The 27,284-nt window shown below is 39.6% G+C and overlaps 1 protein-coding gene across 2 annotated transcripts in view; it reads right to left on the bottom strand.

Moving 5' to 3' along the window:
• Nucleotides 1–11,935: 11,935 nt before the first annotated feature.
• Nucleotides 11,936–27,284, bottom strand: part of LOC128691206 (splicing factor C9orf78 homolog) — a 76,160-nt gene continuing 60,811 nt past the window's right edge. The window contains exon 6 of one of the 2 annotated variants that reach the window (XM_053780066.2): nt 11,936–12,224. In XM_053780066.2, the coding sequence (XP_053636041.1) occupies nt 12,046–12,224 (179 nt within the window). In that variant the 3' untranslated portion in view covers nt 11,936–12,045. Of the gene's footprint in view, nt 12,225–22,165; nt 22,219–27,284 lie in introns of those variants that run through there. The other variant, XM_053780067.2, reaches the window with a different exon arrangement.

The following is a 27,284-nucleotide window of genomic DNA, read 5'->3' as shown; positions in this document are numbered from 1 at the left end:
TTGTTTAGGTTTCAGTCCTTCAGCCTCTGTGTACTCCTTGAATTCATGCACATATTTTTCAGCCGCTTTGTGGTCCGAACTGGCAGCCTCACCATGCCTTACCACACTGTGTATGCCACTATGGTTCTTAAATCTCTCAAACCAACCTTTGCTGGCCTTAAATTCACTAAAATCACCACTAGTTGCAGGCAATTTCTTTACCAGATCATCGTGCAACTGCCTAGCTTTTTCACAAATAATCGACATCATAAGACTATCTTCTGCTAATTGTTTCTCGTTTATCCACACAAATAATAACTTCTCAACCTCTTCGAGTATTGGTGATCTCATTTTTGTCAGCATATTTACCCCCTTTGCAACAACAGCATCCTTGATTTCCTTTTTCTTGGCAACAATGGAAGCTATGGTTGTATGGGGTTTGTTATACATCCTGGCCAGTTCGGCCATATGTACGCCACTTTCATATTGTTCAATGATGTTTTTCTTCAATTCAATCGTATTTCTCACCTTTACCAAAGGCTTGGCACTAGGAGCTTTCTTTGGAGCCATGGTAGCTTATTTAGTAGTTGCAAGCACTAAAATGAATGGATTATGAAATATTTCGTATGAGCAAGTGAGGGGACCGTCGCTCACTGGTAAACAACCACACTGGCTGGGAAGGGAGGCCGGGGCGGCTCAGAGCGTGAGTACGCGTCCCGGACGAATGACTATTCGCGAGTCAATCTACGATTAGCGAGCCAATGTTTTGACGAAAATATTGTTACGATTTCTGAAAATTACGACTATCGAGGGACCACTGTATCTTCCATTCTATCAAATGAGACCAAGAAATCGCAAGTACAACTATAAAAAACATGAAAAACACTGCAAACTCGCTGTTTTAATTGAAAATTACGGTCTCAGTTTTTTCTCTCATTATGCACTGTGTGCTGCAGGATTTGTTTTGTGGTGCACAAATACCACACAGATGTATTCTCTCATATCTAGGCCCAAATTTACCGGTCACAGCTTATCAGATTGAGCTGAGCTCATGGCGTAGATCTGTGGTTTGGACCCTCAACGTAAAGCCGTAGATCTATGGCACGGACCCTGAAAAGATTAAGGACCATGAGGGCCTTACACTATGGCCCTTTCTCAGCTCAGCCTTCAAGGAAAGCTTCCTCGAGTCCTGTATGATCCGGTAGTTTGAAGACCTCCAACCTCGACGGTCCTCCTGCCTTCCAGTCCCTCTACGTCCGTGTCTTCCGGGGTCATCACAGTTTCTTATTCTTTTGCTGTTTTATCCTCTGACACTCCTACCTCAGCACCACCACCTACTTCTGCTTCTTCATCTCGCTCACTTGCTTCTCAGTCTACGAGACCTCGCAGACCTACACTTCCTTCCATCACCTGTACAGAATCTATTACCTCAGAGCCTAGTTTTCACCCCCCTTTCCAGCTCTCACACAAAGGTGGAAGTTCACCCCCCCCCTCGTGTAATCCCCTCTTCCCCTCTATGCCTGTGTCTTCCGGGGTCACCCCAGTTTCTAATTCTTTTGCTGTTTTATCTTCTGACACTCCTACCTTCGCACCACCACCTACTTCTACTTCATCTCGCTCGCTTGCTTCTCAGTCTACAAGACCTTGCAGACCTACACTTCTTTCCATCACCTGTACAGAATCTAATACCTCAGAGCCTAGTTCTCACCCCCTTTCCAGCTCTCACACAAAGGTGGACATTCACCCCCCCTTCGTGTAGTCCCCTCTTCCCCTGTTACCCCCCCAAATTCCTCCATAGTTACCCCAACCTCCTTCCTCTCCTGTTACACCGCTGGACACTTCTACCTCAACCAACGCATCTATCCAGGTTCAAACTTCCCGCCCCCCTCAGACCTCTTTGGTTGCCTCCATAGTTACTCCAACTTTTACTTGCAATGCCTCTCCTGTCTCTGACATCATGGCATTGTCAGCTTCCTTAACTGAGATGTTAGATGCTATCTCCAGCTATATTGTGGAGATGACACACCTGATGGAGACCAGTGTGCCTCCTACCCCTTCTATTTCACGACCCTCACAACAATATTCTAATTCTTCCTTGCTTACCCACTTGCCATTGTCCCCACACACTGATTTTACTGATCCTAGAAGCCCATAGGTTTTATCATTTCTTATTGTTGCCATTTTTTATTTCTGTACATAATGTCTTTTTTACAATGGAATATTCGTGGCCTTAGGGGCAATCGAGGAGAACTCCAAGTGTTGCTCTCCCAGTTGTCCCCAATATGTGTTGTAAAGTAAAAGGACACAAGTGCAACTAAAGTGACATTTTATTGTGGCAATGTTTCGCTCTCCAGGAGCTTTGTCAAGCCGTTACAAACAGTACATGGACACAGAGGGTATATATAGGCTCAGAGTGAGGTGCATTACTAGTGGTAGTAAAGTGATGTAAGTTGTAGTAGTAGTAGTAATATAATATGGTAGAACAATTAACTTGCACATGAGTAAAAGGATATACAGTGGACCCCCGGTTTGCGATGCTATCAGTATCCGATAAATCCGGTAACCGATGCATTATATCGCCAAAAATTGGCCTCGGTTCCCGTTACAAAACCCGGTATGCAATACGATTCTTACGAGATGTGTCCAGTGTTTACAAGCCAGCCAGTGTCCGCGCATCTAAGGATACATTCGGTACATTCCATATTATCCATATTATCACTGTTTTTGGTGCTTGTTTCTGCAAAATAAGTCACCATGGGCCCCAAGAAAGCTTCTAGCACCAACCCTTCAAGACCAAGGGTGCTAATGACTATTGAAATGACGAAAGAGATAATTGCAAAATATGAAAGTGGAGTGCGTGCATCGGAGCTGGTCAGGTTGTATAGTAAACCCCAATCAACCATCTCTACTATAATGAGCAGGAAAACGGCAATCAAGGAAGCTGTTCTTGCAAAAGGTGCAACTGTGATTACGAAACAGCGACCGCAAGTGTTAGAAAATGTTGAGAGACTGTTATTGGTGTGGATAAATGGAAAACAGATAGCATCTCTCAAGCGATCATTTGTGAAAAGGCTAGGCAGTTGCATGATGATTTGGTAAAGAAATTGCCTGCAACTAGTGGTGATGTGAGTGAATTTAAGGCCAGCAAAGGTTGGTTTGAAAGATTTAAGAATCGTAGTGGCATACATAGTGTGATTAGGCATGGTGAGGCTGCCAGTTCAGACAACAAAGAGGCTGAAAAATATGTGCATGAATTCAAGGAGTACATAGAGGCTGAAGGATTGAAACCTGAACAAGTGTTTAATTGTGACAAAACAGGCCTGTTTTGGAAGAAATTGCCAAGCAGGACCTACATTACTCAGGAGGAAAAGCTACCTCAAGTCCTAATGGAGGGGGATTCCCCTTCCAAACAATAGGTTCAACACACTCCCCTCCTCCCATCCCAACAATCATCACCAGATCTTCATTAACCCTTTGAGGGTTTTGGTCGTACTAGTACGTCTTACGCGTAGGGTTTTTTGTCGTACTAGTACGCATAAATTCTAGCGGCCTCAAATCTCACAGGAAAAGGCTGATAAGCCTAGATGTGAGAGAATGGGTCTGTGTGGTGGGTGTGCGCAGTAGGAAAAAAATCTGGGACCCAGTGGTGCATTGTGGGAATGCCATCATAGTACACAATTTCCACCATGCCCTGTGGTAAGAAGTTCCTCACTCCTCGGCGAATTGGGACACTTTTGTTCCCCAGTGACAGTTCTAATACAGATGGAAGTGACAGTGAAGATGAGTTTCAAGGTTCTGGTGAGGTTTTGACCGAAACTAATGACCATAATATGGGTAATAGTGAGGAAAACCCAGACAACCCACAGCCTTCCACCTCTGGTGCTGGGCCATCTTGTTCACGTTCAGTTGTACCAGAATCAAAGAGGAAACTCCTATTTTCCAAAATCCCAGACTCAGATGTGAGCATTGGTGATGATAGTGATAGTGATTATGAACTACAAGCTCTTCAAACTTGTTCCAAGAATGGAGGAGGAGGAGGAGGCAGAGGAGGAGGAAGAGGAGGAGGAGGAGGAGGAGGAGGAAGAAGAAGAGGAGGAGGAGGAAGAAGAAGAATACGTAATGATAACAATAATACATAATAATAATAATACATAATAATAATAATACATAATAATAATACATAATAATAATAATAGGTAATAATAAATGTTCACCCATGACAGTAACAAGATAAGGGGAGATAACATCTGATAAGTGCTGACGTTTGATGAGGGTAAATGAGGGTAGAGCTGATGCCAAAAGATGAGATAAACATCTCCCTCCCTTTGTTTTTGCTGGTATACTAACATTTCTGTCTGTCTATTTGCCTGTCTGTCAAGCTCCCTGTCTATCCATCTAGCTCTCTGTCTCAGAGAGCCACAAGACTGCGTCATCACTTTTACTCACATCTTCAAGCAGAGTATAGCACTTTGTCTGGGTTTCTTGGGTTATCCTAGGTAATTTATACTATGTATACTTGTATTTATGTGTACCTGTGAGACAGAGATAAAAAGACAGATAGAATGAGGGAGAAAGATAATTAGATAGAATGGAGGAAGGGAAGCAGCATCCGACCCCATTGTTTTGACAGGCGGGAGGGGGGAGTGACTAATGAGACAATATGTCATTTTGACAGCTGCCGACTCCTGGTAATTTACACTATGGAGGAGGAGAAGGAGAGGGAGGAAGAGTAGGGGGAAGAGGAAGAAGAGGAGGAGGAGGAAGAAGAGGAAGAGTAGGAGGAAGAGGAATAAGAGGAAGAGGAGGAGGAAGAGGAATAGTAGGAGGAAGATTAGGGGGAAGAGGAAGAAGAGGAGGAGGAGGAGGAAGAGTAGGAGGAAGAGGAAGAGTAGGAGGAAGAGGAAGAAGAGGAAGAGGAGGAGGAGGAGGAGGAGGAAGAGGAAGAGTAGGAGGAAGAGGAAGAGTATGAGGAAGAGTAGGGATAAGAGGAGGAAGAGTAGGGGGAAGAGGAGGAAGAGGAAGAAGAGGAGGAGGAGGGTGGAACACTAGTACACTGGTACGGGTACACTAACATTTCTGTCTGTCTATTTGTCTGTCTGTCAAGCTCCCTGTCTATCTGTCTATCCATCTAGCTCTCTGTCTCAGAGAGCCACAAGACTGTGTCATCACTTTTACTCACATCTTCAAGCAGAGTATAGCACTTTGTCTGGATTTCTTGGGTTATCCTAGGTAATTTATACTATGTATACTTGTATTTATGTGTACCTGTGAGACAGAGATAGACAGACAGATAGAAAGAGAGAGACAGATTGAAAGAGATAGAATGAGGGAGAAAGATAAAACACCATTGTGTATGACACCATGTTTCAGAGTTCCACAAGCTGCAGAACTAATAGGAATATATTCAGTGACTGTATATTGTTATATATATTATAGAACAATAATAATAAACAATGTTTTGTATTGTTTGTTTTTGTAAACAAGTTTTGTAAACAATATATTGATAATTATGTTTGTGTGCTTATTGTGTTGTATACAACGAGAGCATATATGTACATTGCACCTTACTTTGGTCTCGTAGGCCACATAAGTTATGTGAAAAAATAAAATAGTGAAAAAAACAACAAACCTTCAAATACAAGTAAACTAAAGTTTACCGGGTGAGCGGCAGTCGCCGCTGTTGCCATACGCGGCTCATTTTCTGCAAACTTCATGCATCCATATCTCCGTAAGTATTGATGGTAAATTTTTTTTGTTTATCCTATAATGTTTAGAAAAAAAAACTCTATGTTTTCATAAGAAATAATAATTTTTTTTTTTTTTGAAATTTGGCCGACCCTGAGAACGAGTTTCGGAGAGGGCCTGTCGACCCTCAAAGGGTTAAAGGTAAATGTCAATTATTCTATTGTTATTCTGTTATTGTTGTTATTGTAATTATTCTATTGCATTAAACTTAATATTTCATGTGGTAAAAGTTTTTTTTCATACTTTTGGGCGTCTTGCACAGATTAATTTGATTTCCATTATTTCTTATGGGGAAAATTGATTCGCTTTCCGATAATTTTGGTTTACGATGAGCTCTCAGGAACGGATTAATATCGCGAACCGGGGGTCCACTGTACATGTTAAAGCTATTACTTGGGTAACATAAAAATAGGTTAGACAAATATATGTCCTCAGAGTGAGGTGCAATACTAGTGGTAGTAGTAGAAGTGATATAAGTTGTAGTAGTAGTAGTAATACAATATGGTAGAACAATTAACTCGCACATGAGCAAAAGGATATAAAAGCTATTACTTGGGTAACATAGAAATAGGTTAGTCAAATCTTTGTCTAACCTATTTTTATTTTACCCAAGTAATAGCTTTTATATCCTTTTACTCATGTGCGAGTTAATTGTTCTACCATATTGTATTACTGCTACTAGCAGCACAGAATGGGTCACATAACCAGAGATCAAACAAAATGTTACTCATCAATCCTAACCAGCCTGATAAGAAGGGCTAAAAAATTGTATTATGAGAACAGATTATCCAACTTAAAATGTGATATAAAAAAGACCTGGAAAACCCTATCAGAAATTCTAGGAACAAAAAAGATATCAGGAAAAAGCGCAATTGAACTAACAAAACCAGATGAACCCCAATGATTTCTTCTCCACCATAGGAAAAAACCTTGCCAATAAAATCCCAAGCTCAAATACCCCACCCAGTGACTGCCTCACTGGCAACTACCTGAACACACTGTTCCTAGCTCCGACTAGCCCAACAGAAGTCTCCCTTATTATCAACACACTAAAAAACAAGACAGGAGATTTAAATACCTTACCACCCATTATATACAAAAAAGCATCGCAAGTGCTGTCACCAATCATTGCAACGCTCTTTAACAAATCCATCAAATCCTCTACCTTCCCTACAGTTCTCAAAATAGCGAGGGTCACCCCAATACATAAAGGAGGAGACGAAACAGACTTGAATAACTATAGGCCAATATCCAACTTACACCCTCTCTAAAATCTTCGAAAAATTAATTCATAAGCGAATCTATTCCTACCTCATCTCCCACAATATATTCAACCCCTGTCAATTTGGGTTCAGGCCTAATAAAAATACGAATGATGCTATTATACACATGCTAGAACAAATATACACTGCACTCGAGAAAAAAGAAGTCCCACCGGGGTTCTTCATTGATTTACGTAAAAGTTTTGATACAGTTGACCATGATTTTTTCCATATAAAACTGTCACACTATGGTATAAGAGGGCACTCCCTCAACTACCTAAAGTCATACCTCAGCAACAGAAGCCAATATGTGTACACAAATGGAGCAAACTCTTCCGCACAGCCAATTACAGTTGGTGTCCCATAGGGAAGTGTCCTTGGCCCTCTTCTCTTTCTCGTTTACAAAAACGACCTACCAAATGCATCGCAGCTACTCAAACCCACACTATTTGCAGATGACACTACATATGTCTTCTCTCATCCAAGCCCAGTCATGCTAGCCAATACTGTAAATACCGAATTACAGAAAATATCTACCTGGATGATGACTAACAAACTTACTCTCAACATTGACAAAACCTACTTCATTCAGTTTGGAAACAGAGCTACAGATGTCCCTCTTGACATAATGATAAACGGATCACCTATCACAAAGCTCACAGAGGGAAAATTCTTAGGAATCCACCTAGATAATAGACTCAAATTTCAAACACATGTACAACAAATTTCCAAGAAAATTTCCAAGACCGTAGGCATACTATCGAAGATACGGTACTATGTTCCACAGTCAACCCTCCTGGCCCTATATCACTCACTCATTTACCCCTATCTCAAATATGGAATTTGTGTATGGGGCTCAACAACAATAAACCATCTCAGACCATTAATTACCCAACAAAACGCTGCAGCCAGAATGATAACAAATTCCCACTACAGGCAGCATACTCCACCAATATTCAAAACTCTAAACCTACTCACCATACAAAACATCCATACTTATTATTGTACCTACTACATACATAGAACACTTAACTCGGATATAAACCCTCCCCTCAAAAGTCTCCTTACCAACCTCAACAGAACACATGACCATAACACAAGGCACAGATCACTCTGATGTTCCTCGTGTCCATCTCACACTATGTAAAAACTCAATGCACATAAAAGGCCCAAAAATCTGGAATTCATTACCTGTGAATATAAAAGAAACACTCTGTTTATAAATTCAAGTCTCTTCTTAAAAATCACTTACTCACCCACAACTAAATAAATACTGAATAACTGTATCTCATAAATGTATAACTTGTGACCCTATCAAACTTTGTTTTTTTTTTAATTACATTACCTAATAGAATACTCCATTCTATTGAATGCACAGCAACTCAGCAAATGACCATATGACCTGACTTTGAAATATACTCATTTGTGCTTAACTGTTATTTGTTTACTATAATTTTTACCACTGAATATATCATTGCTTAGTTAATCTTAAGTTAATTTTAAGCCTGCCCATAATGCTCTGCATACAAGGGGCTTTTGGCATGTTACACTTAACCACTGTATTTCTTTGTACATCTATGTATCATGTCCAAATTAATAATAAATAAATAAATAAATAAGCTGAAAACAAATAAAGCAAAGGCAGTGTACCCTCATCAAATGTCACCACTGTCATTAGTGAAGTGATAAGAGATGCTCATCAGATGTCACTACTGTCATTAGTTTAGTGATGAGTGCCTGCCTGCCTACCACCCTACCTACCAACCTACCTACCTGCCTGCCTGCCAGCCAGCCATCTAGCCAGCCATCTAGCCAGCCAGCCATCTAGCCAGCCAGCCATCTAGCCAGCCAGCCATCTAGCCAGCCAGCCATCTAGCCAGCCATCTAGCCAGCCAGCCATCTAGCCAGCCAGCCATCTAGCCAGCCATCTAGCCAGCCAGCCATCTAGCCAGCCAGCCATCTAGCCAGCCATCTAGCCAGCCAGCCATCTAGCCAGCCAGCCATCTAGCCAGCCAGCCATCTAGCCAGCCAGCCATCTAGCCAGCCATCTAGCCAGCCAGCCATCTAGCCAGCCATCTAGCCAGCCAGCCATCTAGCCAGCCAGCCATCTAGCCAGCCAGCCATCTAGCCAGCCATCTAGCCAGCCAGCCATCTAGCCAGCCAGCCATCTAGCCAGCCAGCCATCTAGCCAGCCAGCCATCTAGCCAGCCAGCCATCTAGCCAGCCATCTAGCCAGCCAGCCATCTAGCCAGCCAGCCATCTAGCCAGCCATCTAGCCAGCCATCTAGCCAGCCAGCCAACTAGCCAGCCATCTAGCCAGCCAGCCATCTAGCCAGCCAGCCACAGCCATCTAGCCAGCCAGCCACAGCCATCTAGCCAGCCAGCCACAGCCATCTAGCCAGCCATCTAGCCAGCCAGCCAGCCACAGCCATCTAGCCAGCCAGCCATCTAGCCAGCCATCTAGCCAGCCAGCCATCTAGCCAGCCATCTAGCCAGCCAGCCATCTAGCCAGCCATCTAGCCATCCAGCCATCTAGCCAGCCAGCCAGCCAGCCAGCCAGCCAGCCAAAACATTCACTTCTTCCATACTACTCCTCTCCAATTTGATATCCAATTTTTCTTTATCTAAATCATTTGATACCCTCATCACCTTACTCTTTTCTATGTTCACTTTCAACTTTATACCTTTACACACTCTGTATGTGGGTCTGAAATCTGAGACTGCAGTCAAGGTGGAGACCTAGAAATTTGCCCTGTGTGTGCCTTGAAATGGGGAAACCATTTATCGATATGTTTAGCTGAATATTTGAAGCTCTGTTTCCAAACAGCATGAGGTAGGTTTTGTCTATATTGAGAGTAAATTTGTTGGTTGCCATCCAAGTAGATATTTTTAGTAGTTTGTCGCTTACAGCGTCTGTAAGTATAGTTGGGTTTGGATGAGAGAAGACATAAGGAGTGACAGATGACATAAGGAGTTTAGATGCATTTGGGAGGTCGTTGATGTATTATTATTATTATTATTATTATAATCAAGGGGGAAACGCTAAACCCAGAGGATTATACAGCACCTGGGGGAGGGGATGTGGAAGGCATTCAGGCTTAATTCGGGGAACTGGAGCACAGATCCAAGTCCCTAAATCAAGAGCCCCTCACCAACATCAAGGAACCTTCCTTGAGGGGTCGTTGATGTAAATGAGAAAGAGAAGTGGGCCAAGGACACTACCCTGTGGGACTCCAGCAAAAACAGGTTGTGTAGTGGAGGTAACACCATTTGTGTATACATACTGGTGTCTATTGCTAAGATAAGATTTTAAGTAATCGAGTGTCCTCTGACCCCGTAATGTTCAAGTTTTAGGTGCAATAGGTCATGGTCAACTGTATCAAATACTTTTCGTAGGTCTATGAAAAGTCCCAGGGGATAATGATGATGATGATAATCTTTTCTAGGTTATCCTGGGTTTATTATTATACTGTATTTATACTTAGGATAAAGACCTGAATTTATAGGGGTCATGCAGTGTCTTGAGAAATGAGAAGCAATTAGGTTTAATCCAAAGAAGGGGAGGGCAGGTCCAATTCCTAAGCCTAAGAGCCCTGCCCAGCATCAGGAAGCCTCCCTGAGAGAGTATCTTGGGTTAAATCTAATGTACTTATTGTATCCATAATACCTGTGTGCCCTTAAGACCCTTGTAAAAAAAATATATGTACAAAGAATTCTTATGTTAAATTTTTTTAAAGCTGTAATACGCTTCAAAATGTGAAAATGAGTTGCGTTTTTTCACCTTATTGGGTTAACCTAGGTTAAATGTACATAAAGCATTGGCTGTTTGACTAGTTCCACATGAAACTAATAAAACTGGAATGAATAAGGCATCTTCAGCCAGTTCCACAATGTGTATACTGGTAGGGACATTGGTGATGGCACATCAGGTCCTGATTTTATTGTATACATATGCTAGTGAGGCAGTGGACCCACCTAGTGTTAGATTTTTCCTCAGACTTGAAGTGGTGGTAGGAGCCCTAAACAGTTAAACTGAAGCCTAAAATATTGGCAGGTGACATATCTGAAGGCACAAAAATTAAGGTACAAATATGTCTTGACAGTTTGAGGCTTAAACAATATAGTTTGTTCCTTTGAATCCAGGTTCACTTTTCTTCTTTTTTGTCTTACTGAGATCTGATCTCTTTGACACTGTTTTCAGCATATTAAAATCTGGATTATTCATTGCATAAGCTCTTATCTTCATGTCACTGTTTCTATTTGAAGAAATTTTTGATTCTCTAACACCAAAGGCATGCACTTTCTCTATCACACATGACCACCTATCACCTGAAGTTTTTTGAAATAGGTTTTCAAACTAGTTTCATGATTAAACTACTTCGCCATCACTAGTATTCCATTTTGGTGATAGAAAGATCGAAAATGCAGAGGGTTTAACACGAGAGAATGTCACAGGATGCACCCACAAACTGATCATGTGGGTGGGTGTTTACAACTGAAAGCCAAGCTTAGGACTTCACCTAAAATGGCCATGCTTTAGGTGCAGAAGGGAAATATCTCATGTGGATTGCAGCCCAATTTCAAATTTTCCCAAACTTTGCAATGAGAAGGCTTGGCCAATTCCCAATTTAAATGGCGACATATTAAAAACATGAAGTATGATATGTTAGAGACTACTGTACGTATTTTCTAAATAAAGTCTTAACAAAATACTGTACTGTTAAATTGCTGGTGAGGGGCTCATGATCTAAGAAACTGAACCTGTACTCAGCTCTGAACTGAGCTCAAATGCCTTTCATTACTCTAGGCATTGTATGATTCCTATGGATTTAGTGGTCCTCCTATGAATATTACAATGTACTGTTAAGTGACATCTCTAAGATAACTTCAAACATGATATACTTCTGTTTACACTATTTTATTGGTCTGCCAAGTAAAAGTAATTCAACTTCTGTTCTGAAACTTTTATTTAAAAGCTGTGCCGTTAAAGCACCTACTTCAACATTATTAGATACTTTTACAATTAAACATAACTAATAGAACAAAGTGTAAACTGCACCTAGTGCCTTCTAAATTGTTTTTTAAATTTCTCATAATGAAAGTCATCTGTAGCTTTTTCTCCATGAGGTCTCTTGGGGGCAATAGTGGAGATTTTAACACCACCTCCCACCACAGGCTCCACAATCTTTTGGACTTTCTTCTCCTTCTTTTTTGCAGGCCCAGCTTCCTCCAAGTTAACTAGACACAAATTAATATCATTATTACTGAAAACTAAATACAGTGGTACGCCAAGTTTTGAATTGCTCCCAACTCGAACAATTATGTAAGTGTATTTGTGTAAGTGCATTTGTAAGTGTATTTTTGGGGGTCTGAAACAGACTAATCTAATTTACATTATTCCTTATGGGAACAAATTCGTTCAGTATTGGCACTCGAACACCATTCTGGCATGAAATAAGTTCAAAACTCGGGGTACCACTTCACTATTTTCATATAGAACAATAGATTTTAACTTAATGTCATTTATCACTAAGGCAAGGTGATCCAAAGAAGAAAATACATTCACCATAACTTGCTCTGTATTTGCCTTTCCAGATGAACACTAATACTACAGTACATTGTTGACTCTCAACTTCCCTATCCAGCTATCAATGTACATGCATAGTATTTCTTAACATTTTAAAACTAAAGATTGGCTGGGCAGTTTTAATGAACTCAAGAGATATTACCATGCTCACAGTCCAATAAAATATCAAAGCTTATGAACCATTCATTTGACCTAACAAGCTCACATATGTCTGGTGAATGTTCATGCCTTACCTCTAAATACCTTTCAATCTTTCCTTTGACAGGTGCCTTCTATATCACCTTCCACTCACCTTAGATTTATAACTCACATTATTAACCTATACTATTATTCATTTTACTGAGTATACCAGGAAAAGTGTACAGCAGGGTTATTATTGAAAGAATTAGAGGTAAGACAGAATGCAGAATTGCAGATGAGCAAGGAGGTTTTAAAGTGGGTGGGGGATGTGTAGATCAAGTGTTTACAATGAAGCATATATGTGAACAGTATTTAGATAAAGGTAGGGAAGTATTTATTGCATTTATGGATTTAGAAAAGGCATATGATAGAGTGGGTAGGGGAGCAATGTGGCAGATGTTCCAAGTATATGAAATAAGTGGTAAGTTACTAAATGCTGTAAAGAGTTTTTATGAGGATAGTGAGGCTCAGGTTAGGGTGTGTAGAAGAGAGGGAGACTACTTCCCGGTAAAAGTAGGTCTTAGACAGGTATGTGTAATGTCACCATGGTTAATATATTTATAGATGGGGTTGTAAAAGAAGTAAATGCTAGGGTGTTCAGGAGAGGGGTGGGATTAAATTATGGGGAATTAAATACAAAATGGGAATTGACAGTTACTTTTTGCTGATGATACTGTGCTTATGGGAGATTCTAAAGAAAAACTGCAAAGGTTAGTGGACGAATTTGGGAGTGTGTGTAAAGGTAGAAAGTTGAAAGTGAACATAGAAAAATTATAAGGTGATGAGGGTATCAAATGATTTAGATAAAGAAAAATTGGATATCAAATTGGGGAGGAGGAGTATGGAAGAAGTGAATGTTTTCAGATATTTGGGAGTTGGCATGTCCGCAGATGGATATATGAAGGATGAGGTTAATCATAGAATTGATGAAGGAAAAAAGGTGAGTGGTGCATTGAGGTATATGTGGAGGCAAAAAATGTTTTCTATGGAGGCAAAGAAGGGAATGTATGAAAGTATAGTAGTACCAACACTCTTATATAGGTGTGAAGCTTGGGTTGTAAATGCTGCAGTGAGGAGGCGGTTGGAGGCAGTGGAGATGTCCTGTCTAAGGGCAATATGTGGTGTAAATATTATGCAGAAAATTCAGAGTGTGGAAATTAGGAGAAGGTGTGGTGTTAATAAAAAGTATTAGTCAGAGGGCTGAAGAGGGTTTTGTTGAGGTGGTTTGGCCATTTAGAGAGAATGGATCAAAGTAGAATGACATGGAGAGCATATAAATCTGTAGGGGAAGGAAGGCGGGGTAGGGGTCGTCCTCGAAAAGGTTGGAGGGAGGGGTAAAAGAGGTGTTGTGGGTTAGGGGTTTGGACTTCCAGCAAGCATGCATGAGCGTGTTAGATAGGAGTGAATGGAGACGAATGGTATTTGGGACCTGACGAGCTGTTGGAGGGTGAGCAGGGTAATATTTAGTGAAGGGATTCAGGGAAACCAGTTATTTTATATAACCGGACTTGAGTCCTGGAAATGGGAAGTACAATGCCTGCACTCTAAAGGAGGGGTTTGGGATATTGGCAGTTTGGAGGGATATATTGTGTATTTTTATATGTATATACTTCTAAACTGTTGTATGATGGGCACCTCTGCAAAAACAGTGATTATGTGTAAGGTGAAAGTGTTGAATGATGATGAAAGTATTTTCTTTTTGGGTCACCCTGCCTCGGTGGGAGACGGCCGACTTGTTGAAAAAAAAAATTATTCATTTTTTGTAGTTACTAAACCACATCAACAATCAGTATTCCATTATTTACACATTTCATACTTCTAATTTCTATATTGTCTGAATAATATTTACACAAGAAACAGATCTCAGTCATGACATGCCCTGCTGAAAACTTCATCTTTTCTGCAACACTAAAAGATTATGCTTCACATACAATTAAAAGCACCGTCAACCATATACTGTACTCTTGATACATTTCTAAATTAACATCCATTGACACACTTCTTTCCAGACTCCTCAAGAATCCTGCATGTAATTTTTCATAGATTCATTTAATGGTACAATAGTTGAGTATAGTATATAAATTTACTTTCTCCAGACTCCTTCCTTCCTTCCACTCAGAAATCTCATCTTCCATTGCCTATTCAGTGCTTCAACTTTTTTTTCCTTAGCTTCTTTTTTTTCACTCACCTTTAAATTCCTCCTTGTACATATGTACTTTCAAGTGCCTTTACCACCCTCTGCAGCTTCTCTTCAAAAATTTCTCACCAGCACTATGGGATAACTTCCACTTGAAATCTAACTTATTATCTTTCAGCACCACACCTTTCCCAAATGCTAGCATTCTCTTACAATTCCATCTATACATGCAATAAAGAATTATGGCAATATCACACAGCCTTGTCTAAGTCTGCAGCATGTCTGGCAATGCAGTGGCTGAACACAACCATGAAGCATTCAGACCTGCACATGTATCACTAGTGGTCCAAGAATGGGGTGTATATCATAAACCTACATATGCTCTTTGCCAATCCTTGGGCACCTATCTTACATACACATACAGTGAAGAATCTTAACAACTATACTAATTACCTCTACTTACTTTTAGTATCAGTCATAATCCCATCACCCAAACTGTTTTTCAAACTTTCAACTTTATTACTTGTTCACTCACTATTGGTTCTTCACTCATTCTAACAAATCTCATGTGTCCAAGCACTAGATCTACATTTAACAGCTTTATAAATATTCTCTACAAAAGTACAATAATAATAAATTTTAACAAAAAAAAGGCACAATACTCTGACTAGAACGATACACAAATAACCAGCACATAAAAGAGAGAAGCTTACGACGACGTTTCGGTCCGACTTTGTAAATGGTCCGAGTCAGACCGAAACGTCATCGTAAGCTTCTCTCTTTTATGTGCGGGTTATTTGTGTATAATAAATTTTATTTTGTAATCAGCATTCTTGCATCATGTTGTCAATATAGAAATGTATTTAGGCTAAAATCTATATACTGTACTGTATTTATAGTTAAATTAAAAAACCTGAAGGAGGGGTGGGAATATTGCAGTTTGGAAGGCTATCAGAACTGTGATGTCTGCATACTTCTTGCACGATAGCTGCTGAATGAATGATAAAAATGTTTCTTTTTTTTTATTTTTTAGGTTACTCTACCTTGGTGGGAGACAGCTGGTGTGTTTAAAACAATTACTATACAAGTAACGTTGATATTCACAAACCCTTGACCACCATTATATTTTATATTAAAGTCAGATAAATTTAAACTCATCATAATGTAACAATGTGAGCAGAATATTATGATTATAGTATGGAAAACACTAAGCCCATATAAGTTTTATGCTCATGTTCCTTGCCCAAAATGCTCAGCATTATGCATTTTGCAATAGCTGAATATTTTTTTTTTTAATTTTTGTACATACTATTGTAAATTTTAATATCAGTACAAAACTATACATACAGTGTACTTATACGCATTATATATTCTGTTCATAAGACGACCCTTATAAACACAAATGGTAAAACCTAATGTGAATAAGTTTATTTTACTTAGTATCTTTGTTCACAATTTCACCACCTCACTTGATCAAATTCATTTTTTCCCTCAATTTCTTAATCATATTTATCTCTCCATATTGTCTTATATCTATTCTCAGCAAATTTTGCTGACATCACCTTGCCTATTTTTTATTTTCTCTTCTTTAACACTCCTTCACCCTTTCTCAATTCTTTATCTATGTGATTTGTAGTTATTTTATAATTATGATATTGCAAACACTTTCATACATTAAGTTTTATCTCCTTTACCACTGTTTTCACTTCATCATTTTTCCAATCAGTTCCACTTCCCCAAAATACCAGAAAAAAAATGTTTTGTAAAAAGTAAATTGTGAAGCCAAGTGAATGAAAGCTGTTTTTCAATGCATGTATCAGATATTACATATACAGTAAGGCCGCACTTATACAGCAAGTTAGGTTTCCGGCTACCGCCGTAAAGTGGAAATCACTTGTTCATATCCCGATTTGTTTGTATGGTGAGTCAAGTTTCTTCATTTAAATTAACTGAAATGCCATTAATCCGTTTCAGTAGAATTCCTGCTCTCAGGAGGCATGACAAAATACACTTCAATATGATGGTAATATCAACTCTACGGCTTATATGTCTATCACAATTCATCTAATAGTATGACATAATAAACAATATAAATAACACAGAAACCTGATATACACTCTAGAATGAATAAAATATGTCATTAAGTATGTGGCTAATGGTGATGACGATGAAGGAGAGTGGTCGCAGGCATTCTCGCTCCCGCTATGAAAACATCTTCCCATGCTTCCCCTTCAGAGGTGTTATTATAAGAGAAAGTGGAGTTTGTGAGGCTAACTGCATTAGGTCACTAATTTCACAAGGAAAACATAATGTAGAAATAAAATGGTATACATACACCATTTACCTTGGAGAAGAAATGCTGGCGAAGGTTGGCAGTGGAAAAGATAGGCAGAGCGACATATGCTGTCAGGAGTTCATTTCATTTCATCCTTTTTCTATCTCTAAATCGCTTAACTTAATTGCTGCTACACTCTTAACTGCTACACTCTTAATGCTACACTTTACACGAAAGATAAGGAAAACACGAAAATTCCTTCCACCGTGAGGTAAGGTCCGTTACACATGCACTGGTGAATGTTATTTTGGTACTCACTCTGCCATCTCGTGGTGGTGTTCTGAAACTCACTTATTATAGTATGTATTACAGTGGACCCCCAGATTAAGATGTCATCAGATTAAGTAATAATTGGATTAAGTAACGTTTTTGGTTCAAAATACTGGCTAGGTTAACAACGCTGAACTCGGTTAAAGTCATTCGTCCTGAACGTGTCTGTGCGCCGTGAGCGGCCCAGACACTTGTGTACAGCCAGTGTGTCATTGTTTACCACCCAGTGAGGACGATTCCATGCATACATGCAATACATTTTGTATTATTCCATTGTTTTTAGTGCTTGTAACTGCTAAATAAGCCACCATGGGCCCAAAGAAAGCTTCTAGTCCCAGCCCTTTGGTAAAAAGGGTGAGAAACACTATAGAATTCAAGAAAAAGTTTGTAGAAAGATACGAAAGTGGTGGTGGTAGTGATTGTGGTACACCAGCCAGGTACTTCCCCACACACCAGCCAGGGTACTTCCCCACACACCAGCCAGGGTACTTCCCCACACACCAGCCAGGGTACTTCTCCACACACCAGCCAGGGTACTTCCCCACACACCAGCCAGGGTACTTCCCCACACACCAGCCAGGGTACTTCCCCACACACCAGCCAGGGTACTTCTCCACACACCAGCCAGGGTACTTCCCCACACACCAGCCAGGGTACTTCCCCACACACCAGCCAGGGTACTTCCCCACACACCAGCCAGGGTACTTCCCCACACACCAGCCAGGGTACTTCCCCACACACCAGCCAGGGTACTTCTCCACACACCAGCCAGGGTACTTCCCCACACACTAGCCAGAGTACTTCCCCACACACCAGAGTACTTAACAATACATATGATTTGATTTGAGTGGGACTTGCACATGAGTGAATAGAATTATCAAAGCTTATTGCTTGGGAAGCATTGAAAATTGGGTTGGGCAAATATGATTCTGTTAGTGGGATGGTTTGTGAAGGACCTGCCTAGTATGAGCCAACAAGCCTGCTGCAGTGTTCCTGCTTTCTTATGTGCAAACATTTATGGATGAACATCACCCTGACACAGCTGTTGCAGGCCATGCTGGCAACATCTACAATGACAATGTTGTGTCCCATTTTAGGGAAATTGTAAAGAGATGCCAGAAACAGAGCTCTCTGGACAGATAGTTAGTGCCACAGGTGTGCAGTGACTCTCAAGCTGGTCCTAGTGGCTTTAAAAAACAAAGAAGGGAAGTAACCCCAGAAAAGGACTTGGTACCTGAAGTCTTTATAGAAGGGGATTCCCATTCCAAACAATAGTACACCTCCATCCTCTCCCCTCCTCCCGCCCCATCACTCATCAATAAGTCTTCAGTGAAGGTAAGTGTCATTTTAGTAATGTTTTACTTTGCATGTCTCATTGTTTTCTGTGTAGGGAAATGTATATTTCATGTAAAAAAATATTTTGTTTAATACTTTTGGGTGTCTGGAACGGATTAATTGGATTTCCATTATTTCTTATGGGGAAAATTAATTCGGATTAAGTCAGATTCGGTATAAGACACTCTCTCTTGAACGGATTAATTACGTTATCCGGGGGTCTACTGTATTATCATAATTATTATAGTATATTACATATTATTATATTATTATTATATGTATTATTTTATATTTTTATTACACAGTGGAACCTCTACTTACGAGTGCATCCACGTGTGAGTTTTTCCAGATATAAGCAGTCGCTCAGTCGATTTTTTCCTTCCAGACACGAGCGAATTTCCAGATGTGAGTGGGCCTCAAGGGAGGTTCCTTGATGCTGGTGAGGGGCTCTTGCTCTTGATCTAGGGAATTGGATCTTGGGTGTTTGTTGGACTATCTTATTGAAACTTAGGCAATGTATGATGGAAAGATGCTTCTTAACGTACGCGAAAAATGAAAGAAATCGGACCATAAATAATAGAGTTCACTTCTTAGCCATTAGTCGCCCCTTAGTGGTGTTTTCGTATTTATTTATTTCTTTATTTTTATTTATTATTAATTTGGACATATGGACGTATGGTTTTTATGGTTGTATTCTCATTTCTTTTGATCTCATTTGATAGAATGGAAGATGTATTACAGAAATAGATATGATTTTGATTGGTTTCACGACAAAAAGTACCTTGAAATTGAGCTCAAAGTAGCAGAAATGTTTGATTCTTTAGCAATGTTCAAGAGTAAATAAATGATGTCGCTGTCCATTCCAATATGCATTCATGAATGGATTAACATTATCTGTACAATTATTACAACAATGCTGTAATCTGCATAACTGTAAATCTTCTATTTTTTGTGTGAATAAAAATTACAAATTATTTATATTGTAATAATAATACAGGTCTGCCATCACAAATCTGGCAATCAGACATCTGGTTCCATCAGTTATTCGGCACTAATTTTGGCTAGCATAATTTCAAGTTTCCAGGGTCACCACACCAACCTGCTGGTACTGTTTGGTGGTGCAACTTGCTGCATAAGTCATTCCAATTTCTTTTTCTCCATTTATTGTTATAACCTGCTTACTTTTAGCCCTAGCCATGGTTCCAATGAATAAAAGAAATGCTTTTCGTTGTGTGAAGCACCTACACAGTGCACTGTTCATTAAAGATAAGGTGGCTTTGAAGCCACTGTCGGTTGTTATGAACTCAGTCTCATGATGCAGGGGAATATGCTTTACTATTACACTAATATCAACACTACAGCTTATTTGCCTATCACAACTGATCTAATATGACATAACAATATAAATAACATAAAAACATGTTAAATACTCCAGAATGAATAATATTTGGCATAATACTGAGCAGTTCGAGGGGGATATGAAGAGGATAAGGGATACAAGTACCATTCTCCTATCCCTGTCTTGGGGGCTTATATTAGAGAAAATGGAGTATAGCACAGGGCTAACTGTAATATACACTTGTACTGTACCATAAAACTGAAACAAAAAAGCTATTTTCTCTACACAGATTATCATACATAGTAGCATATGTGTAGAGAGCCTAGGGTATTCCAAAAAAGTCAGACAGTGGCTTTTTTCTAGTACCTGGCTTGGGCTAGCCATATATGATTTTTGGTAAATATTCGATTCCCAGCCAGGGTAGAAACATTGGGCGTGTTTCTTGACACCTGTTGTCTAAGTTCACCCATCAGTAAATGGGTACCTGGGTGTTAGTGGACTGGTGTGGGTCTTATCCTGAGACACTGACCTAATTTGCCTGAAATGCTTAGCATAACAAGGGGCTTTCTATATGGTAGTATGTCACTGATGTCAGCTAGGCCTGTATACCATATCAATGTACGTGTAGTAAATAAATATATTATTATTTTTTTTCTCAGTTGTTTGTTAGGCTATCTTAATGAAACTTGGGCAATGTATGATAGAAAGATGCTTCTTAACGTACACCAAAATTGAAAGAAATCAGACCATAAATAACGGAGTTCACCTCTCAGCCATTAGCGGCCCCATAGTGGTATATTTTCGTATGGTTTTTATGGGTGCATTCTCGTTTTTTTGCTCTCATTTGATAGAATGGAAGATATATTACAGAAATAGATATGATTTTGACTGCTTTCACAACAAAAAGTACTTTGAAATTGCGCTCACAGTAGCGGATATGTTCGATTCTTTAGCAATGTTCAAGAGTAAACAAATGACGTCACCGTCTAATATGTGTGTGCCCGCCAGTCCAAATTCCAACATGCAGTCAAGAATAGGCTGACATTATTTATACAATTATTACAATAATGTAGTAGTCTCCATAACAGTAAATCTTCTATTTTTTGTGTGAATAAAAATTCCAAATGATAATCAAGAGCAATATAAGAGGGGCTGGAGCCGTGACTAATGAACAGAGAAAATGTTATTTTAGTGCCAGGAATGTCTGCATTGTTTATTCTGGACCCTGTTTTGAAATTGGCATCTATTGAAATTTGTGTGAATTGGCCAAATTGCCAATTTCTGACCACTTTATTGGGTAACTGAAATAGGTGAATGAGCAGTTTCTTGTACTCAGTCGACAGAATAGAAGTAAGTAAATAAGTAAGTTTATTCAGGTATACACAAATACAGTTACAAAGATTATCATACATAGCAGCGTATGTATAGAGAACCGAGGATAACCCAAAAAAGTCAGACAAAGTGACTTATTTCCAGTATACCTGGCTTGGGCTTGCCATATATGAATTTTGGTAAATATTATTTTTTCTCAGTTGTTTGTTGCGCTATCTTATTGAAACTTGGGCAATGTATGATGGAAAGATGCTTCTTAACATACATACATACACACACACACACACACACACACACACACACACACACACACACACACACAAAAAAAAAAAAAAAAAAAAAAAAAAAAAAAAAAAAAAAAAAAAAAAAACGGACAATAAATAAGGGAGTTTACCTCTCAGCCGTTAGATGCCTTTCTGCGGCATATTTCCATATGGTTTTTATGGTTGTATTCTCTTTTTTTGGTTTCATTTGATAGAATGGAAGATATATTACAGAAATAGATATGATTTTGATTGGTTTCATGACGAAGAGTACCTTGAAACTGAGCTCAAAGTAGCGGAAATGTTTGATTTTTGCCAATGTTCCATGAACTTTGTGTAAGTCAGGTTGGTTAATTTTATTAAGTGTATTCTCACCTAACCACTCTGTAATCTGGCAAACTCAGTAATCCGGCACACTACAGATCTGAATGATGCCGGATTTGTGATGGAGGACCTGTAATAATGATAGTAATAATAATAATAATAATAATAATAATGTACTATACAATAATTATAATAATAGATGGGTTTAAAAGGCCGTCACTAGAAGGCATTGATTACCACAACAATGCAGGAGTGGTTGTGGCCGCCTCCGCCTGTCACATAATGACGTTTTTTTCATTCTAGAGTATATATCAGGTTTCTATGTTATTTATATTGTTTATTATGTCATATTAGATGAATTGTGATAGATAAATAAGCCGTACAGTTCATATTAGCAAAATATGTATTGAAGTATTTTGTCGTGCCTCCTGAGAGCCAAAATGCATTAATTGCATTTCAATTAATTTAAATGAGGAAAATTGACTCTGCAAACAAGCAAATTTGGATGCGAGTAAGGTCATGGAACAGATTAAACTCGTAAGTAGAGGTTCCACTGTATTATATTATTATTTTTTTTTTTCAACAAGTCGGCCGTCTCCCACCGAGGCAGGGTGACCCAAAAAAGAAAGAAAATCCCCAAAAAGAAAATACTTTCATCATCATTCAACACTTTCACCACACTCGCACATTATCAATGTTTTTGCAGAGCTCAGAATACAACAGTTTAGAAGCATATATGTATAAAGATACACAACATATCCCTCCAAACTGCCAATATCCCAAACCCCTCCTTTAAAGTGCAGGCATTGTACTTCCCATTTCCAGGACTCAAGTCCGACTATACGAAAATAACCGGTTTCCCTGAATCCCTTCACTAAATATTACCCTGCTCACACTCCAACAGATCGTCAGGTCCCAAGTATCATTCGTCTCCATTCACTCCTATCTAACACGCTCACACAATGATTTTAATCCATTCCAGAGAGCTCGTCCTTAACCGATTTTATTGTTAGCTGAATTAATTTTCCCCTTAAAAAATAATTGAAATCCAATTAATCCGTTCCACACACCCAAAAGTATTAAAAAAAAAAAATTTCACATAAAATATACAATATCCTACACAGAAAACAATGATATATGAAGAATAAATACTTCATGAAGAATAAATACTTCATGAAGAATAAATACTACATGAAGAATAAATACTACATGAAGAATAAATACTACATGAAGAATAAATACTACATGAAGAATAAATGACGCTTATCTTTATTAAAGATTTATTGATGAGTGATGAGATGGGAGGAGGGGAGATGTGTTATTGTTTGGAAGGAGAATCCCCTTCCATAAGGACCTTAGGTAGCAAGTCCTTTTCCAGGGTTACTTCCCTTCTTTTTTTAGTGACACTGGGAACAACTTGACAGTCACTGAACCTCTGTTGCAGCAAAAATCTGTCCATAGAGCTCTGTTTCTGGCATTCCTTTAAGATTTTCCTAAAATGGGCCACAACATTGTCATTGTAAAAGTTACCAGCACGACTTGCAATAGCTGTGTCAGGGTGATGTTCATCTATAAAGGCTTGCACCTTTGTCCACACTGTACGAATGTCCTTAATCGTTGAAAAAGACAACTTCCTCCATCTCTCTCTCCCCTCCTCTGAAGCAATTTCCTCAGTTGTGGTCTCTTGCTGTTGCAGATGCTCTTGCAGCTCGTCAGTGGTTAGTTCTTCATCATCATCCTCCACCAGCTCTTCCACATCTTCCCCAATGGCACAATAGATTCCACAACTAGTATAGGCTCCTCAGGGTTAGCCCCAAACCCTTCAAAATCCCTCTCTTGTACACATTGTGGCCACAATTTCCTCCAAGCAGAGTTCAAAGTCCTGCAAATCACTCCCTCCCATGCCTTACCTATAAGGTTTATGCAACTGAGGATATTAAAGTGATCTTTTCAAAACTCTCTTAGGGTCAATTCAGTGTCTGAGGTCACTTCAAAGCACTTTTGAAACACTGCTTTGGTGTACAGTTTTTTGAAATTTGAAATGACCTGCTGGTCCATGGGCTGGAGGAGAGGAGTGGTATTAGGAGGCAAAAACTTTACTTTGATGAAGCTCAACCTCCCCACAATTTGCTCTTGCAAGTCTGGAGAATGAGCAGGAGCATTGTCTAATACCAGGACGCACTTGAGATCCAATTTATTTTCCAGGAGGCATTTTTTCAGTGGGGCCAAACACATAATAGAACCAATCATGGAAAATGTCCCTCGTGACCCATGCCTTACTGTTTGCCCTCCATATCACACACAAATTAACCTTGAGACACTGTTTTTCTTGAAGAATCTGGGAGTTTCAGAGTGATACACGAGTAAAGGCTTCACTTTTCAATCCCCACTACCATTACTACAAAACATTATAGTTTGTCTTTCATAGGCTTGTGTCCTGGCAGTGCTTTTTCCTCCTGTGTAATGTAGGTCCTGTTTGGCATTTTCTTCCAAGACAGGCCTGTTTTGTCACAATCAAACACTTGTTGGGGTTTTAATTTTTTAGTGTCTATGTACTCCTTCAATTCAGCCGCTTTTTGGTCACAAATGGCAGCCTCACCATGCCTTATCACACTGTGTATGCCACTACGATTCTTAAATCTCCCAAACCAACCTTTGCTGGCCTTAATTAAAATCACTAACATCAGCACTAGTTCCAGGCATTTTCTTAATGAGATCCGCATGCAACTGCCTTGCCTTTGCACATATGATTGACTGTGAAACACTATCTCCTGATAATTGTTTGTCATTGATGCACACCAATAACAGTCTCTCCACATCTTCTAGTACAGTGGTCCCTCAATAATCATCCATAATCCGTTCCTGGAAGTGGGACTATTATCGAAATGGACAATTTACGAATAAATTTTTCCCATAAGAAATAATGTAAATTCAATTAATCCGTTCCTGACACCCAGAAGTACTAAAACAAAAAAATTTTTTACATGAAATATAGATGTAGTACATAAACAATACAGTGGCACATGATGAATTAAACATTAACAGAATAACATTTACCTTTATTGGCGATTCTTCTTTGTGTATGGAAGACAGATTGGAGACAGAAGGAGACAGATTGGATGATTTACTGTTTGGAAGGGGAATCCCCTTCCATCAACACCTTGGGTACCAATTGCTTTTCTGGGGTTACTTCTCTTCTCTGTTTCTTAATGCCACTAGGACCACTCTTTGGCATTTTCTTCCAAAAGAGGCCTGTTTCATCACAACTGAACACTTGTTCAGGTTTCAGTCCTTCACCGTTTATGTACTCCTTGAATTCATGCACAAATTTTTCAGCCGCCTTGTGGTCCGAACTGGCAGCCTCACCATGCCTTACCACACTGTGTATGCCAGTACGCTTCTTAAATCTCTCAAACCAGCCTTTGCTGGCCTTAAATTCACTCACATCACCACTAGTTGCAGGCAATTTCTTTACCAAATCGTCATGCAACTGCCTAGCCTTTACACAAATAAGCGACGTCATAAGACTATCTCCTACTAATTGTTTCTCATTTATCCACACCAATAATAACTTCTCAACATCTTCGAGTACTGGTGATCTCATTTTTGTCAGCATATTTACCCCCTTTGCAACAACAGCATCCTTGATTTCCTTTTTCTTGGCCATGATGGAAGATGTGGTTGTACGGGATTTGTTATACATCCTGGCCAGTTCGCCCACACGTACGCCACTATCATATTGTTCAGTGATGTTTTTCTTAAATTCAATCGTATTTCTCACCTTCTTTACCAAAGGCTTGGCACTAGGAGCTTTCTTTGGAGCCATGGTAGCTTATTTAGCACTTAAATAACTTATAAGTGCTAAAATAAATGGAATATTATGAAATATTTCGCTGGAGCACGTGAGGGGACCGTGGCTCACTGGTAAACAATGGCACACTGGCTGGGAAGGAAAGGCTGAGGGGGCTCAGAGTGTGAGTACGCGTCCAGGACGAAGGACTATTAGCGAGTTACTGGACCATTTGCGAGCCAATGTTTTGACGAAAAAACAGGAATATTTCCGAAATGGACGCCTTTCAGGCCGGACGATTATTGAGGGACCACTGTATTTGCGATCTCTGTTTTGTAAGCATACTTGCACCTTTTGCAACAAGAGCTTCCTTGATTGCCTTTCTGTTGGCCAAGATAGTAGTGATGGTTGATTGGGGTTTGTTATACAACTGGGCCAGGTCGGAGGCACACACTCCACTTTCATACTTTGTGATTATCTCTTTCTTCAGTTCTATAGTACACCTCACCCTCTTTACCACAGGGTTGACACCAGAAGCTTTCTTGGGGTCCATGGTGGCTTATTTAGCAGTTACAAACACTAAAAACAATGGAATAATACAAAATGTATCGAATGTATGCTTGGAACCGTCTGCACTGGCTTGTAAACAGTGGCACACTAGCTTAAGGCAGGGCAACTGAGGTGCGCTCAGGCCGGATGGACAGGCGGACACATTCGGGACGATTGTCCTTAACCGGGTTTTTTATCGTTTGTATCCTGAAAAATTCGCATGGTGGGGCATTTGTAAGTCGATGTTCCACTGTATAGTACACTCATTACTTACCTTAAAATATTTGTAGTCTTAATGTAGGGTGAGATGAGTAGTATTTATTGTAAGAAATCAAGTGTGGTAAGTAAGGAAGTCAGCCAGGTTACCATACCTACCATACCAGGCCACCCCACCCACACATAATATACTACGACATTTAAAGTGTCCCAGAGTGATAAAATGCATATACGTACAGTTCACTCATTACCTACCTTAAAATATTAGTAATCTTAATGTAGGGTCAGAGGTGAGTAAACGAGATAAAACAAATACAGTGGACCCTCAGTTAATGATGCCATCAGATAGCGATAAAATTGGATACTGATACGTTTTTGCGTCAAAATATTGGCTCGGCTAACAGTAAAAAACTCAGTTAAGGACATTCGTCCAGAACGTGTCAGCGCGCCCTGAGCTGCCTCGGCCGCCTGGCCACTCCATGACACCATAGAGCCTCTAAAGAAGGTGACACTAATGGCCTATATAAAGAAAATCGTTGATTTTGATGATGTGATAGATGATTTTTGCAGGATTTAGGCAAGGAAATGAAATAACAGATTCTTTGAGATGTTACCTGTACTCAAGGTCAAATTGGAACTAG

This window comes from Cherax quadricarinatus, chromosome 27 (genome assembly GCF_038502225.1).
Source record: "Cherax quadricarinatus isolate ZL_2023a chromosome 27, ASM3850222v1, whole genome shotgun sequence".
NCBI lineage: Eukaryota > Metazoa > Arthropoda > Malacostraca > Decapoda > Parastacidae > Cherax > Cherax quadricarinatus.
Note: the sequence above shows the minus strand (reverse complement) of the source record. Positions and strands in the feature narration are given on the sequence as shown.